We start from the raw sequence: 17910 nt of genomic DNA, 5'->3' as shown, positions 1-17910 counted from the left end.
TTCTGTTGTGATGAGGGAAACAGTATATGATAAGGAAACAATAGCCTTTAAAAAGAGTTGAAATGAGAAAATATTCATATTATTTTGTAGTTGAAATCTTCAGTAAGGCATCGCCCTCTTCTGACAGGACCAGTCTACGGAGCGTCTGAAGAAGACCACAGAGATTCTGAAGGGGATCAAGCTGTTGAAGCTGTACGCCTGGGAAAACATCTTCTGTGACAGTGTAGAAGATACCAGGGGCAAGGAGCTCACTAGCCTCCGCACCTTCGCCCTCTACACCTCCATGTCTAGTGAGACACACACACACCTTCGCCCTCTACACCTCCATGTCTAATGAGACACACACACACCTTCGCCCTCTACACCTCCATGTCTAGTGAGACACACACACACATTCACCCTCTACACCTCCATGTCTAGTGAGACACACACACCTTCGCCCTCTACACCTCCATGTCTAGTGAGACACACACACACCTTCACCCTCTACACCTCCAAGTCTAGTGAGACACACACACCTTCGCCCTCTACACCTCCATGTCTAGTGAGACACACACACCTTCGCCCTCTACACCTCCAAGTCTAGTGAGACACACACACACCTTGGCCCTCTACACCTCCAAGTCTAGTGAGACACACACACACCTTCGCCCTTTACACCTCCATGTCTAGTGAGACACACACACATCTTTGCCCTCTACACCTCCATGTCTAGTGAGACACACACACCTTTGCCCTCTACACCTCCATGTCTAGTGAGACACACACACACCTTGGCCCTCTACACCTCCAAGTCTAGTGAGACACACACACACCTTCGCCCTTTACACCTCCATGTCTAGTGAGACACACACACATCTTCGCCCTCTACACCTCCATGTCTAGTGAGACACACACATCTTCACCCTCTACACCTCCATGTCTAGTGAGACACACACACCTTGGCCCTCTACACCTCCATGTCTAGTGAGACACACACACCTTCGCCCTCTACACCTCCAAGTCTAGTGAGACACACACACACCTTGGCCCTCTACACCTCCAAGTCTAGTGAGACACACACACCTTGGCCCTCTACACCTCCATGTCTAGTGAGACACACACATCTTCGCCCTCTACACCTCCATGTCTAGTGAGACACACACACACCTTGGCCCTCTACACCTCCAAGTCTAGTGAGACACACACACACCTTCGCCCTCTACACCTCCAAGTCTAGTGAGACACACACACACCTTCGCCCTCTACACCTCCAAGTCTAGTGAGACACACACACACCTTGGCCCTCTACACCTCCATGTCTAGTGAGACACACACACCTTGGCCCTCTACACCTCCATGTCTAGTGAGACACACACACCTTGGCCCTCTACACCTCCATGTCTAGTGAGACACACACACCTTTGCCCTCTACACCTCCATGTCTAGTGAGACACACACACCGTGGCCCTCTACACCTCCAATAAGACACACAGCCCTCCTCCGTTACTTTATAATAGCTATCACATCCTTTCTTTTGAGCTGTGAAATCCCCTTCCTTTTGTCCAGTAAGACACTCACACTGCTTATATTCTGTCCTCATGTATATTTGGGGCTCAGTTTGACCTAAGAGCTTTGAAGTTTGAAAATGTCTTTGTTCTCTCCAAATGCTCTCTGTTGTTACATAACATGACCTCTCTTCCTCCCCAGTTTTCATGAATGCTGCTATCCCCATCGCTGCTGTGCTTGTGGTAAGAGGGTTTCTCATCATTCCTGTATCCTGCAGGCCATTTTCCGGCCAATTTTAGCTAGTGTTTTTTGCCAGCTCTGAAATCTGGTAACAATACCGAACTGAGTAACTGTGTGTCCCTTTGTGTCTGTGTCAGACGTTTGTCAGCCACGCCCTGATCAACAAGTCCAAACCCAGCTCCTCGGAGGCCTTCGCTGCTCTGGCCCTCTTCCACATCCTGGTTACCCCACTGTTCCTGCTCTCCACCGTGGTCCGCTTCGCAGTCAAGGCCATGGTCAGGTGAGAGGCCTACTGAGAACGCCCAGGGATACTGAATACTGGATAGTTACCAGATAGACAATCTGCCGGAATCTTATTTATCATAGAAGGGTTATTTATGTGTGTGTGCGTGCGCGTGCGTGTGTGTGTGTGTGTGTGTCTGTTCGTATGTCCTATCATATTATGTCCTATCCACAGCGTACAGAAGCTGGGTGAGTTCCTGCAGAGCGATGAGATTGGCGATGACAGCTGGAGGAACGGAGACATGTCTGTGTCCCTAGAGGCCTGTAAGAAACACCCTGGGGCGGTGAGTACACACACACACACACACACACCACCATCACTATTACCAAACACTGCCCCAATACAGGCCTGAGTCGTGTTTAGTAGGGCACACTGAAGTAAAATGTAAACTAAATGGTGTGTTTCGAGGTAGTCTCTTAGCGTTTCAGTCTGTTTATTCACTTTGGTCCCTAATGAACATGACCCAATTACTTATCTGTCCCTCTGCCAGAGCAGCTAATGCTAGCCTTTTAGCCAGCACAGAGCCTAATCCAGGAGCTATTCATTTACAGCCAGCATGGAATACAACTACTACTGTGTTACTACAGGGTTTCGACAGCTCCCAACACGGCTAATGGACTCATCAGGATGATATGATGGCTATGATGCTTTTCATCTGACCACGTTTCAGAGCCAACATGTGTTTCTAACTTCAAGCTTTTGGTGGAACTGCAGAGAAAGTGTCTGTTTGACCAGAGCAGATCTGGTCTCTGTAGAAGGAGTAACTGTAACTACACACCGTGTCAATCTAGCAGCAGTGTTTAATGGGGAATCTCAACCAGGAGTCCTTAAGTAGCTGGTTGCTGCTAGTCTCGTCTTCAGCTGTTCTCTGGACTTTGACAGGTTTATTTCTGTGTTGGACTCCTCAGAAGGAGTGGAGGGAGACCAAGTGGTGGAGGGGTTAGTGTGAGATGGAGGAGCCATTTGTTTAGGGCTGAGGGAGGGAGGGAGGGAGGGAGGGAGGGAGGGAGGGAGGGAGGGAGGGAGGGAGGGAGGGAGGGATGTCTTGGGGATGAGGGGTAGGGGATAAGAAGCTCCCTCTGGAGACAGTCTCAGTCAGGGTCTGAGAGGGGGTCCTCCCTGGAGGTTACAGCGGATGAGGGGGCCAAGTTTATCACTGAATGCAATCTCTCTTTCTTTTTTTCTCACCCTCCATCTCCCTCTCCCCATTTCTGTCTTTCATTCTATCCCTCCCTCTCTCCCTCTCTCTCTCCCCTCTCTCCCTCCCTTTCTCTCCCCTCTCCCTCCCTCCCTCCCTCTCCCCTCTCCCTCCCACTCTCTCCCTCCCTCTCCCCTCTCCCTCCCTCCCTCTCTCTCCCTCCCTCTCCCCTCTCCCTCCCCATCTCCCCCTCCCTACCTCTCTCTCTCCAGACCAAGGCTATAAACAGGAAGCAGCCCCTGCTCTACCAGATGGACAGCTATGAGCAGCCAGCACGCAGACCACTGCGACCCAACGAGACTGAGGACGTGGCTGTCAAGGTCAGGGGTCAAAGTTCAACACCTCAACAAGCTCATTGGCCCTTCTTCTCAGGACCTGTGACACACACACAGCACCGCACACACTCGCTGACTGCATGCACGGACACCGGAACAGACACGTAGGATATCAACTCACAGACAAGCTGTAGCTCACGTACATGTGCAGCCACATGCACGCACGTAGACACGTACACACGCAGAGGCTTCTGAGCTAGAGTCTGACAGTTGTCATTAAACCTTTAAACTGGCCTTTTTGTCACATCCGCCCGGGTCATTCACTCTAGTAACACGTGACACCACAGATGTTAACATGGTCTATCTCTCACAGCAGATGTTTCATCTCTTGGCCTGTCCATTGTGTGAAACACACCCTGAGGAGAAGTCAACATTTACCGACAGTTTAAACTCTCAGGACCCACATCATGAGTCAGAGGCAGGGGATTCTCATGAGAACAGAGAACCCTGTGCCCTGTGTCATTAACTGACATGTTCTCAGCCCCTGTTCTGGTCTCTTTGGGGTCCACATCCTGTTGCTATCCCTGTGGACCCACAGCATTATTGTAGGCAGTCTGTTAATGAGCTTGGGGGCAGCAAGAGGGTTTGAGGGTCGAATTAATGGGCTGCTGCTGTGTGTGAACCAGATAAATCTTCTTTCTCTGTCTCCTCTCTCATCTCAACCGCTTTCTCTCTCTGCCTCTCTACCTTCTTCTCTGTCTCCCATCACCCCTCCTCTCCTCCTATCTGTCTCCCTTCACCCCTTCTCTCTGCCGCTCTGTCTTCCTCTCTGTCTCCCATCACCCCTTCTCTCTGCCGCTCTGTCTTCCTCTCTGTCTCCCATCACCCCTTCTCTCTGCCGCTCTGTCTTCCTCGCTGTCTCCCATCACCCCTTCTCTCTGCCGCTCTGTCTTCCTCGCTGTCTCCCATCACCCCTTCTCTCTGCCGCTCTGTCTTCCTCTCTGTCTCCCATCACCCCTTCTCTCTGCCGCTCTGTCTTCCTCGCTGTCTCCCATCACCCCTTCTCTCTGCCGCTCTGTCTTCCTCTCTGTCTCATCACCCATTCTCTCTCCCTCTTTATTCCTCCCTCTCTCTTCTCTTCCATCTTATCCCCCCCATCTCTGCCTCCCAGCTTACCCCTATCTTCCTCCACTCCCTCTCTACCTCTCTCTACCCCTATCCCTGCCTCCCTTTCAAGACTCCCCATCCCCTCTGGTCCTCACCCCCGTAACATCCGCTCTGTCTATTTACAGACTTAATTTACCAAGTCTCTTTTCTCAGCGGTAATAAGACGTCTGTCTTTCATTTTGAACTTGTATTTATTAGTTCTGTGTCACTGAATCTCAGATCTTGTGTGGTTTTGCTGTAGGGGATGGAAGGGAGGGGGGATTACTGGCTATAATAAACAGTAGAATCGGACAAGACATAAAACACAACATAACTATGTAAACATGCTATTATATTTGCCTTAAAGACCTAAATGGTTCATTATTTCTATGTACACATACATATCTAAACCACCTGCTGCAGACCATAACCTGTAGGCTCCATGTCCATGCTCCTCTGTCAGCCTACTAATCCCACTGTATCCTGTTCAGGTGAACAGTGGATTCTTCACATGGGGAAGCAACTTGTCAACGTTGTCCGACATCAACATCTGCATTCCAACAGGTAACCCGATCCTGCTGGGAACACCATGGCAACGCCAGGCTGCGTCCTGTTTAGGAGGTCGTCGACAGTCAGTGTAGTATATCTAACACCAGCTGTGTGTGTGTTTGTGCGTGTGTGTGTGACAGTTTAGTATCTCCCTGCTATGACCTCATGGCCAGTGGCCCGTCAGATATGACAGCTAGTCTGCTAAGACAAACAGGATAGGCTGGTCCTGGTAGACCACTATTTGCTGCAGCTGAGGGAGTAGAAGTGTTATGGAGGATATGTGGAACAGTGGCGGCTGGTGGGAGGAGCTATAGGAGGACAGGGACATTGTAATGGCTGGAATGTAATAAATGGAACGGTATCAAACACATCAAACGTATGGAAACTACATGACTGACTCCATTCCATTCATTCTCCATTCTAGCCATTATAATGAGCCCATACTCCTATAACTCCTCCCACCAGCCTCCACTGATGTGGAAACATGACTGATCTAAATTGAGAGTGTAAAGATATCCCAACATCCTATCCTACTTTTAAGCTTTAACCAGGGCTGTAACAGAAATTATCAATGTCAGATTGACATAGAACAATCTGTTGTCTCTAATGCTTTATATAGTATCTTCTAACCTTTATATAGTGTCTTCTTACCTTTATATAGTATCTTCTAACCTTTATATAGTGTCTTCTTACCTTTATATAGTGTCTTCTAACCTTTATATAGTGTCTTCATACCTTTATATAGTGTCTTCTTACCTTTATATAGTGTCTTCTTACCTTTATATAGTGTCTTCTTACCTTTATATGGTGTCTTCTTACCTTTATATAGTGTCTTCTTACCTTTATATAGTGTCTTCTTACCTTTATATAGTGTATTTTTACCTTTATATAGTGTCTTCTTACCTTTATATAGTGTCTTCTTACCTTTATATAGTGTCTTCTTACCTTTATATAGTGTCTTCATACCTTTATATAGTGTCTTCTAACCTTTATATAGTGTCTTCTTACCTTTATATAGTGTCTTCTTACCTTTATATAGTGTCTTCTTACCTTTATATAGTGTCTTCTAACCTTTATATAGTGTCTTCATACCTTTATATAGTGTCTTCTAACCTTTATATGGTGTCTTCTAACCTTTATATAGTGTCTTCATACCTTTATATAGTGTCTTCTAACCTTTATATAGTGTCTTCTAACCTTTATATAGTGTCTTCTAACCTTTATATAGTGTCTTCTAACCTTTATATAGTGTCTTCTAACCTTTATATAGTGTCTTCTAACCTTTATATAGTGTCTTCTAACCTTTATATAGTGTCTTCTAACCTTTATATAGTGTCTTCTAACCTTTATATAGTGTCTTCTAACCTTTATATAGTGTCTTCATACCTTTATATAGTGTCTTCTTACCTTTATATAGTGTCTTCTAACCTTTATATTGTGTCTTCATACCTTTATATAGTGTCTTCTAACCTTTATATAGTGTCTTCTAACCTTTATATAGTGTCTTCTAACCTTTATATAGTGTCTTCTAACCTTTATATAGTGTCTTCATACCTTTATATAGTGTCTTCTTACCTTTATATAGTGTCTTCTAACCTTTATATAGTGTCTTCTAACCTTTATATAGTGTCTTCTTACCTTTATATAGTGTCTTCTTACCTTTATATAGTGTCTTCTAACCTTTATATAGTGTCTTCTTACCTTTATATAGTGTCTTCTAACCTTTATATAGTGTCTTCTTACCTTTATATAGTGTCTTCTAACCTTTATATAGTGTCTTCTAACCTTTATATAGTGTCTTCTTACCTTTATATAGTGTCTTCTTGTTCTGTGTCTTATCTCCAGGTCAGCTGACCATGATCGTGGGCCAGGTGGGTTGTGGGAAGTCGTCCCTGTTGCTGGCCATGCTGGGAGAGATGCAGACCCTCAGTGGAAAGGTCTACTGGAGCAAGTGAGTGGTACCAACCGGCATAAGCTACATGTTAGAAGGTCTATAATAGGGTGTAAATCTCTGGGGTCCTCATCTTTATTAGGTACTGAACATGCTGAGGTCCACTCAAATACCAAGATGGACACACATCTCATTTCCTCTTTATCCGTCTCAGTCTCGTTTTGGGATCGTTGTGTCTTTCTAAAGTTGACTAGCTGTCAGACTCGTCCATTAAGTCCATTTGAAATGGGTGTTTCACTGTGCTTCTCCACCAGTGCTATTCAAAGCCTTCATCTGTGGAATAAGAAGCCATTCCACCCTCCATCTTGTTGGTCCTGTGTATAGTCCTTCCTGTGTCCTGGTTGTGTCTGTGTCTGTCTCTGTCTCTGTGGCTGTGGTTGTTATGGAAGGAGAGCTGGCTGCTCCTCTGTCTCTCTGTACATCGCTCACTGTCTGCTTACTGGTGTCAGCTTTGCCTGAACTTTGACTGTCTAACATCATCTATCTATCTACTCATCTCTATAACACAACCTCACAGTCACCATCACTTTTAAAACTGGACTTTTTCATTTTCAACTCTCTGTCTTCACATATCTCTGTCATTCATATTTTTTTACAACAAAACAGAAACTCTATGTCCATCTCCTAGGGCCAAATCTTAATTTGAGATCTGCACTCACATTAATGTACGCTAACATCAAATTAAGATTGGGTTGTCTGTGATGTTCTGGAGATGGATCTCTGATTAGCATTCTTAGCATTAGCATTTAGATTGAAACCTGAGCAGAAGAACAGACACATGCTAATTGCTAACGAACTGGGCGTTGCAGCATTTTCTTGCCAAGGACATATTGGCTGGGTAGCGTGGTTGCTTGTCCAGGAAGTGTTCAATTGTATAATTGAATTAGATTTGATTGGGTTATTGAATGAATAATACACTTCTGACTGGAAGGTTTTCATTTTGAGCTAGATTGAATGAAAACAGTGGTATTAGTTTGTTGTAGGTTTAGTAACCGTTGATTTCATTGTTCTCCATTAAGTCACAGCCTGTTAATAAGCTGTAATATACCCTATCAATCTATTAAACACTTCTCTCCCTTCATACACTGCTATGAAACATGGTCCATGTAGTTCTTTTAAGTTCTCTATGATACTGATGGTGTACCACAGTTACCATTAGAACCACTATGTCTCCTCAATCTGTTTAGAACCATCACGGCTGCTCTTCTTAGCAGTAATCCAAAAGTGAAATTGACCTGCCAAATGAAACCACTCTTATGTGAGCGAACGAAGGTGCCAGTCAGTACCATAGCAGAACAGGTAGTCATCACGGGCCGTAGACACTAACCTCAGCCTTGTCTGTGTTCTGTCTTCTGTCGTGGTTGTTTTCTATCTAAATCAGACTGCCTGTGAGTGAGATGCTGCACGAGGCCAACAGGTATTTTCTCCCTCTGGGGTTTACTCTTCCCATCTCACCCCTGTACAGTACATTCTACATTTACAAGTCATTTGGCTATTAGTTGACCATATGAATAAGTTAGGTCCCAACACTTAAGTCAGTTGGCTATTAGTTGACTAGTTGAATCATTTTGGTCTCAACACTTAAGTCAGTTGGCTATTAGTTGACTAGTTGAATCATTTTGGTCTCAACACTTAAGTCAGTTGGCTATTAGTTGACTAGTTGAATCATTTTGGTCTCAACACTTAAGTCAGTTGGCTATTAGTTGACTTGTTGAATCATTTAGGCGGGCTAGTTTTGAATAAACACCAAATATGTGAAAGGACTAGTGGCCCCAAGGACTGGGTTGAGAATGGTTGATTTAGCAGACGCTGTTATCCGCACTGAATCCCACCCACCCTCATGTAGACCTACATCATTCTAGGAGAAGCCATAACACTGTTAGAGCAGACAGTGCCCTGGGCCTGAGACAATGACAGTATCATGACAGTATGCCTGCACTGTTGAGGGAGGTCATTCTGTAGATAAAGCTGGATTAAATTGACTCTTGGCTCTCTGTCAAAAATGTCTTTGCCCCGATACACAGTTTTAGGGCTGCCCTACAAAGCAGGTCTTTACTGTAAGGACACTTCTGCTAGATTTACATTTGAACACACATACGCGACTCTGTACACACACACACACAGGCGCGTGTGCGTGTGGTTTCAGCTCTTCATGTGTAAAGGAAGGTGAAGTCGAGGTGGTTGTGTCTATCTGGCTGTACGGACTCTAACACATTGAACGTGACTTGCAGTTGTTTTGAGACGGACCGGTCTTTTGAAGAAACCAGGAGGTACCCCTTTTTAAACTTCCTCTGAAGGGACCCTGCCGTCACCCCCTTCCTCCCTTCCCCTGCCATCATTCCCAATATCCCTCCCTCAATCCCTCCATTCCCCTGCCATCATTCCCTATATCCCTCCCTCAATCCCTCCATTCCCCTGCCATCATTCCCTATATCCCTCCCTCAATCCCTCCCTTCCCCTGCCATCATTCCCAATATCCCTCCCTCAATCCCTCCATTCCCCTGCCATCATTCCCTATATCCCTCCCTCAATCCCTCCCTTCCCCTGCCATCATTCCCAATATCCCTCCCTCAATCCCTCCATTCCCCTGCCATCATTCCCTATATCCCTCCCTCAATCCCTCCATTCCTCAGTCATGGTGATCTTTGAGTTGCTACTAGCTGGTCGTGGAGTGAGTCGTGGAGTGTTTGTGTGCTTCCATGCTGGGAGTCTGGGTCTGAAGAAACTGACTGAAAAGGCAGTTATAGGGATAGAGATATATTTTGACACTGTGGATTCGCCTCCACAGTATGTTTTCAACAGGAGACAATAGGAATACAGTGATCCCTCGCCACTTCGCGGTTCACTTATCGCGGATTCGCTATTTCGCGGATTTTCATAATGCATTTTTTTTTTTTTTTTTGGTGCATTGTGCTCTGCATTCTGATTCGCTAAAAACTCACTCCCGCTTCTTGTATCAAAACATGCTACGAATTGTGCTATCATTTTGTCGTCTCGTGCAGTTATGTGTACGTACATAAAACAGCTTGGCAAATTTACATTAAGTTGGCCAAATTGACGAGGTCCACCACTCTGCCGTAGAAACAGCTGTGAATCTGGCTAAACAGATTGGAGGAGACGGCTTTAATGACATGAGTCCGGATGACATAAACGCCCTGATTGATGGAGACGCACAGCCGCTGACCGATGCAGAGCTGGCAGAAATGACAAAGCCACAAAGCGACGATGAAAGAGAAGAGGGAGAAGAGGACACGAGAGATGAGGAGGAAGGACTAACGCTTGGTCGCTTAGCAACCATGGTGCGAATGGCCACTGAACTTAAGCGAGTAGCTGAGGAATGGGACCCTTTGATGAGCCGTTCATTACAGTTCTCCAACGTAATCGATGGTGGCATGTCGGTGTACAAGGATCTTTTTGCAAAGAAGAAAAAAGAGCGACAACAGCTGCCTATCACTATGTTCTTCTCCCGAACAAACACACCTGCACCGCGGGCTTCAGAAGAAGAGAACACTGCAGAGCGCAGTCAGGATGCAGCGGCCCAGTCTGAAGAGCAGTGAAACGGCCTACACGTGAGTCACTGTATTTGTATACATGTAATAGTTGCTAATTGTAAAAAAAAAAAAAAGTTTTCTATTTCGCGGATTTCACTTATCGCGGGTCATTTTCGGAACGTAACCCCCGCGATAAACGAGGGATTACTGTACTGTACACAAAGAGACCAACATCCTGGTCAGTGTGCATGACCCACAGCTAACGTCTTCATTCTCTCTTTCTCTTATATCGTACAATTACTCAGCCATTAATAACCAGCTAAGGCTAACATATGGTGGTGGGAACACTGGTACACAATGGTACACGAAGCACTGTGCCTTCAGACACATAATGCTCTTATCCTCAAGCATATCCTTTGGGTCTTTGGGTAGTTCTGCTGCACATCCAACAAGATCAACAAACTGGACTCCCAGCACATTGTTGTTATTTTGGTTCAACTCTTCCAGCTCATCATTAACCTGTGTTAGAAACCTAAACCCACTTCCCCCACTCACCGCTTGATGTGCCTCAGTGTTGATGTCCCAAAGATTACCCCCTCCCCTATCTCCATGTTTGTAGTTTGAGCTCTCTCTCTTCTGCCTCCATTTCCCATAATGCCTCAGTAAGAACAGGTACTCTGTGGGCTACGCTACCCAGAAGTCTTGGCTGCTGAATGCCACCGTGGAGGATAACATCACGTTTGGCAGTCCCTTCAACAAACAGAGGTAAAACACCACTCTCTACACTAACCTACTCCACTCTACTCTACTCTACCCTACTCTACTGTACTCTACTCTACTGTACTCTACTCTACTCTACCCTACTGTACTCTACCCTACTGTACTCTACTCTACTCTACCCTACTCTACTGTACCCTACTCTACTCTACTCTACTCTACTCTACTGTACCCTACTCTACTGTACTCTACTCTACTGTACTCTACTGTACTCTACTCTACTCTACCCTACTCTACTGTACTGTACCCTACTCTACTGTACTATTCTCTACTGTACTCTACCCTACTCTACCCTACTCTACTGTACTCTACTCTACTCTACCCTACTCTACTGTACCCTACTCTACTGTACTATTCTCTACTGTATTCTCTACTGCTCCTCAACACCATTCATCAATGTAATTAAGACTAGATCAATGTTTGTGTTTGGTTAATTCACTTGGTCATGCATCAGCTGAGATGTACTTTTAATGACACTAATTAGATGGTCCATCAGATTGCTATCACTCTTGATGCCTCTTGAGGCTGATGCTGGCTTATATCTCTTCTCTGATGAGGACTGTTTGGCTGTTGAATCCCTTAGTATCCAAGGCAGCCATGTTTCTAACTGTGTCTTAATAGAGGGTGTTGTCTGTCTGTCTGTCTGATGCCCTGCTGTGTGTCTCAGATACAAGACTGTGATTGACGCCTGCTCCCTGCAGCCTGATGTAGACCTCCTGCCCTTCGGAGACCAGACGGAGATCGGAGAGAGGGTACTGAAACACTGGCTAAATTATTACATTATTATAATCACCTCATTAATACTGTGGTTTTATATCACTGTCTATTCCCATCTTTTTGGGCACAAGCCCCATATCTTACCTTAGACACAATGGCATATTATACCAAGAACTAGTAGTGAACAGTGATTTGTGTCAGATTCCTTTGTGTACCTGGCTACTCTTCTTAACGGTGTGTTTTTCTCCCAGGGCATCAACCTGAGTGGAGGCCAGAGACAGAGGATATGTGTGGCTCGGGCTCTCTACCAGAACACCAACATAGTCTTCCTGGTGAGTCAATGAATGATAAAGTGCTTTATCTATTGACTTCAATAGAGGATCCATTTCCTATTGAGTTTACTGGAAGAGGCTAGAAGCTCTCACTCAAGGATGCCTTCTCAGAATAGTCAGACAGAGCCAGGGTGTTCTAGGGTGTTCTCTTTGTGTTCTAGGGTGTTCTAGGGTGTTCTAGTGTGTTCTCTAGGTATTCTACAGTGTTCTCTGTGTTCTAGGGTGTTCTCTGGGTTTTCTATGGTGTTTTAGGGTGTTTTCTCTAGGTGTTTTAGGGTGTTCACTAGGTATTCTAGGGTGTTCTCTAGGTGTTCTATGGTGTCCTCTATGTGTTTTAGGGTGTTCTCTAGGTGTTCTATGGTGTCCTCTATGTGTTTTAGGGTGTTCTCTAGGTGTTATATGGTGTCCTCTATGTGTTTTAGGGTGTTCTCTAGGTGTTCTATGGTGTCCTCTATGTGTTTTAGGGTGTTCTCTAGGTGTTATATGGTGTCCTCTATGTGTTTTAGGGTGTTCTCTAGGTGTTCTATGGTGTCCTCTATGTGTTCTAGGGTGTTCTCTATGTGTGTTAGGGTGTTCTCTATGTGTTTTAGGGTGTTCTCTAGGTGTTATATGGTGTCCTCTATGTGTTTTAGGGTGTTCTCTAGGTGTTCTAGGGTGTCCTCTATGTGTTTTAGGGTGTTCTCTAGGTGTTATATGGTGTCCTCTATGTGTTTTAGGGTGTTCTCTAGGTGTTCTATGGTGTCCTCTATGTGTTTTAGGGTGTTCTCTAGGTGTTCTAGGGTGTTCTCTATGTGTGTTAGGGTGTTCTCTAGGTGTTCTAGGGTGTTCTATATGTGTTTTAGTGTGTTCTCTAGGTGTTCTAGGGTGTTCTCTAGGTGTTCTAGGGTGTTCTAGGGTGTTCTCTAGGTGTTCTAGAGTGTTCTCTAGGTGTTCTAGGGTGTTCTCTAGGTGTTCCAGGGAGAGCCAATTAGAGCCAAAGACAGGGACACCCTTTTCTATTCCCTAAACAGTACACTGCTTTTGGGACAGTTTGTGAGTAAGGATGGAACTATATCGGGAATAGGGTGTGATTTCAGAGGCTGCCAGGGAGATCCAGGGAGGGCCAGGGAGGGCCAGCCAGCCTCCCTCTGTATGGGAACGGGAGGAGCAGCAGGTGGGACGGCTCTCTGTCCGCAGGCCTCTCTTGTAACCATACCATACTGCTGACAAGAGTTGTCATGCCTCTGCTCTGCCATCTGGCCTGGCTAGCCATATACACACTCACACACGTACACACGTACACACATACACACACACACACACACACACACACACACACACACACACACACACACACACACACACACACACACACACACACGTACACACACACACACTTTCCCGTCTCTCGCTGCTACAACTCTATGTACATCTACATCCCGTTTCTTCCAACTCCTGTGTGATGTCATCACGTGTTTGTGTTCCCACATCATTTCCTGTGGCAACTGTTAATTAAACGTCTAACCCCCGCCCCTGATACAGCATCTCTGGCTGTCATGGGATAGGACCCGGCACGTTTCTCCATACGTAGCTCAGCTCACACTGTGCCAAATAAGGAAATACCACTCTAAAGTGCTGTATTAATACACAGTGGGACGGCAGAGTGAACACCCAGCTAGAAGCAACATCTATTAGCTAAGTACGTCTTTATGACGTCTTGTCTCCTAATGAGGTGTCTATCATGCTGTGTCTGATGATCTCAGACCTTCTGCCCTCAGGACTGTTTACGTGTCTCAGTGCTGTACAGTATACAGACTAGTTCATCCTAGGGTAATACATTGGCGTTTATTCAGGTTCCGGGGTCCTCTGGGAGCTAGGTTTGATTGACTGTATGTTCTGAAGTCATCTGAGACCTGTGTATTAAACGTGCTGTAACTTAATATGAATAAAGGATGATCTCCTGTTAAAAAAAACATAATTTAATCCACATCTTTCACTCTGATACGCTCTGATCTGATTGGATCGTCCATGTTGTCTCTGACCCCTGATCTCTGACCTTTTCTCTCAGGATGACCCGTTCTCAGCGCTGGACATCCACCTGAGTGACCACCTGATGCAGGAGGGCATCCTGAAGTTCCTACAGGATGATAAACGCACCGTGGTCCTGGTCACACACAAACTGCAGTACCTCATCCACGCTGACTGGGTGAGCATCTCAACAGTCTGGTGTGGATTCCTCTCTCACTGTACTCTCTACCATTTGCACTGGGTCTGTATTCATAAAGCATCTTAGAGTAGGAATGCTGCTGATATAGGATCAGTTTTTCCTTTTAGATCATAATAAAGAGTATTACAGGGACGGGGCGGGGGGACCTGATCCTAGATCAGCATTCCTACCCTGAGACGGTTTCTTTATAAGGGTCCTGATTTGACTCTGTGTCCCAGATCATAGCCATGAAGGATGGCTCAGTGCTGAGGGAAGGCACTCTGAAGGACATTCAGACTCATGATGTAGAGCTGTATGAACACTGGAAGACCCTGATGAACAGACAGGACCAGGAACTAGAGAAGGTCATTTTCACTTCTTTCTCTCCTACTGACAGACTGTCTGTAACAGAGGAGGCTGGTGGGTGGAGTTATAGGAGGACGTGTAGGAGCTCATTGTAAAGGCTGGTATGGAACGGAGCCAACACATGGAAACAGCGTGTTTGACCATTCCATTTATTCCAGCCATTACAATGAGCCTGTCCTCCTATAACTCCTCCCACCAGCCTCCTCTGGTCTGTAATGTGTAGTGTAGCTAATTTACCTGCCAACCAACCAAACAACATTTGTATCTGTACTGCAGGACACTGAGATTGATAACTGTCAGACTGCTCTGGAGAGGAAGACCCTGAGAAGAGCTTTCTACTCCAGAGAGGCCAAGAACCAGGTTGACGATGACGAAGAAGGTGAAATGCATTGTCAACACTGTATCTCATACAAGTTCAGTTCTATTACAACATATGACAATAGTCCCTCATTCTCTCTTCCCTGACAGAGGAGGAAGAGGAGGAGGAAGATGACGACAACATGTCGATGACCACCAGTCGGCGCTCTAAGATCCCATGGAGGGTGTGCTGGCAGTACCTGTCCTCTGGTGGCTTCCTCATGGTCTTCCTCATGGTCTTCTCCAAGCTGCTGAAACACTCCGTCATGGTCGCCATCGACTACTGGCTGGCCGAATGGACTGCTAAAGGCAATGCCCCAGTCAATGGGACTGCTAATAGCGATGTCCCAGTCAATGGGACTGCTTATGACGATGCTAATGGATATGCCCCAGACTTTGGAAATGTTACAAGAGACTTTGTCAATGCCTCTGCAGCAGCTGTCTTCTCCAATCAGACAAACTCAGCGGTGAGATATGAACACCTTTCACTACCAGTACTCAGTGTTAGTGGAAGTGAGTAAGGCTTGTTGAAATCCTGTTATCTGACAGAATGTCTCTTTGTGGTGTATTATGTGGTTACTAGGCTGGTCAGCCTGACTCCTACTATGTGTCTTTGTGGTGTATTATGTGGTTACTAGGCTGGTCAGCCTGATTCTTTCTATGTGTCTTTGTGGTGTATTTTACTAGGCTGGTCAACCTGACTCCTACTATGTGTCTTTGTGGTGTATTTTACTAGGCTGGTCAACCTGACTCCTACTATGTGTCTTTGTGGTGTATTATGTGGTTACTAGGCTGGTCTGCCTGACTCCTACTATGTGTCTTTGTGGTGTATTATGTGGTTACTAGGCTGGTTAGCCTGATTCCTTCTATGTGTCTTTGTGGTGTATTTTACTAGGCTGGTCAACCTGACTCCTACTATGTGTCTTTGTGGTGTATTATGTTGTTACTAGGCTGGTCAGCCTGACTCCTACTGTGTGTCTTTGTGGTGTATTATGTGGTTACTAGGCTGGTCTGCCTGACTCCTACTATGTGTCTTTGCGGTGTAGTATGTGGTTACTAGGCTGGTCTGCCTGACTCCTACTATGTGTCTTTGTGGTGTATTTTACTAGGCTGCTCAACCTGACTCCTACTATGTGTCTTTGTGGTGTATTATGTGGTTACTATGGTAGTCAGCCTGACTCCTACTATGTGTCTTTGTGGTGTATTATGTGGTTACTAGGCTAGTCAGCCTGACTTCTACTATGTGTCTTTGTGGTGTATTTTACTAGGCTGGTCAGCCTGACTCCTACTATGTGTCTTTGTGGTGTATTATGTGGTTACTAGGCTGGTCTGCCTGACTCCTACTATGTGTCTTTGTGGTGTATTATGTGGTTACTAGGCTGGTCAGCCTGACTCCTACTATGTGTCTTTGTGGTGTATTATGTGGTTACTAGGCTGGTCAGCCTGACTCCTACTATGTGTCTTTGTGGTGTATTATGTGGTTACGAGGCTTGTCAGCCTGACTCCTATTATGTGTCTTTGTGATGTATTATGTGGTTACTAGGCTGGTCTGCCTGACTCCTACTATGTGTCTTTGTGGTGTATTATGTGGTTACTAGGCTGGTCTGCCTGACTCCTACTATGTGCCAGTGTTTATCATCCTGTGTGGAGCGGGGATAGCCCTGTGTCTGATCACCTCTCTGACTGTGGAGTTCCTGGGTCTGTCTGCTGCTACCAACCTGCACCACAACCTGCTCAACAAGATCATCCACGCACCTATCAGGTACCCACGACACACCTCACCTATCAGGTACCCACGACACACCTCACCTATCAGGTACCCACGACACACCTCACCTATCAGGTACCCACGACACACCTCACCTATCAGGTACCCACGACACACCTCACCCATCAGGTACCCACGACACACATCACCTATCAGGTACCCACGGCACACCTCACCTATCAGGTACCCACGGCACACCTCACCTATCAGGTACCCACGACACACCTCACCTATCAGGTACCCACGACACACCTCACCTATCAGGTACCCACGACACACATCACCTATCAGGTACCCACGACACACCTTACCCATCAGGTACCCACAACACACCTCACCTATCAGGTACCCACGACACACCTCACCTATCAGGTACCCACGACACATCTCACCTATCAGGTACCCACGACACATCTCACCTATCAGGTACCCACCACACACCTCACCTATCAGGTACCCACGACACATCTCACCTATCAGGTACCCACGACACACCTCACCCATCAGGTACCCACCACACACCTCACCTATCAGGTACCCACGACACACCTCACCTATCAGGTACCCACGACACACCTCACCTATCAGGTACCCACGACACACCTCACCCATCAGGTACCCACCACACACCTCACCTATCAGGTACCCACGACACACCTCACCTATCAGGTACCCACGACACACCTCACCCATCAGGTACCCACCACACACCTCACCTATCAGGTACCCACGACACACCTCACCTATCAGGTACCCACGACACACCTCACCCATCAGGTACCCACGA

At 46.2% G+C, this 17910-nt stretch overlaps 1 protein-coding gene across 2 annotated transcripts in view; it reads left to right on the top strand.

The window, feature by feature from the left end:
• Positions 1-17910, top strand: part of LOC120032290 (ATP-binding cassette sub-family C member 9-like) — a 62205-nt gene that overhangs the window by 20985 nt on the left and 23310 nt on the right. For both annotated transcript variants that reach the window (XM_038978306.1, XM_038978305.1), the window contains exons 12-26: positions 128-290; positions 1690-1730; positions 1866-2008; positions 2186-2294; positions 3422-3529; positions 5122-5194; positions 7025-7130; positions 11285-11386; positions 12066-12150; positions 12367-12447; positions 14495-14632; positions 14872-14997; positions 15275-15377; positions 15467-15822; positions 16954-17117. In XM_038978306.1, the coding sequence (XP_038834234.1) occupies positions 128-290; positions 1690-1730; positions 1866-2008; positions 2186-2294; positions 3422-3529; positions 5122-5194; positions 7025-7130; positions 11285-11386; positions 12066-12150; positions 12367-12447; positions 14495-14632; positions 14872-14997; positions 15275-15377; positions 15467-15822; positions 16954-17117 (1898 nt within the window). The remainder of the gene's footprint in view (positions 1-127; positions 291-1689; positions 1731-1865; positions 2009-2185; positions 2295-3421; positions 3530-5121; positions 5195-7024; positions 7131-11284; positions 11387-12065; positions 12151-12366; positions 12448-14494; positions 14633-14871; positions 14998-15274; positions 15378-15466; positions 15823-16953; positions 17118-17910) is intronic.

The sequence above is a fragment of the Salvelinus namaycush genome, chromosome 38, assembly GCF_016432855.1.
Source record: "Salvelinus namaycush isolate Seneca chromosome 38, SaNama_1.0, whole genome shotgun sequence".
NCBI lineage: Eukaryota > Metazoa > Chordata > Actinopteri > Salmoniformes > Salmonidae > Salvelinus > Salvelinus namaycush.
Note: the sequence above shows the minus strand (reverse complement) of the source record. Positions and strands in the feature narration are given on the sequence as shown.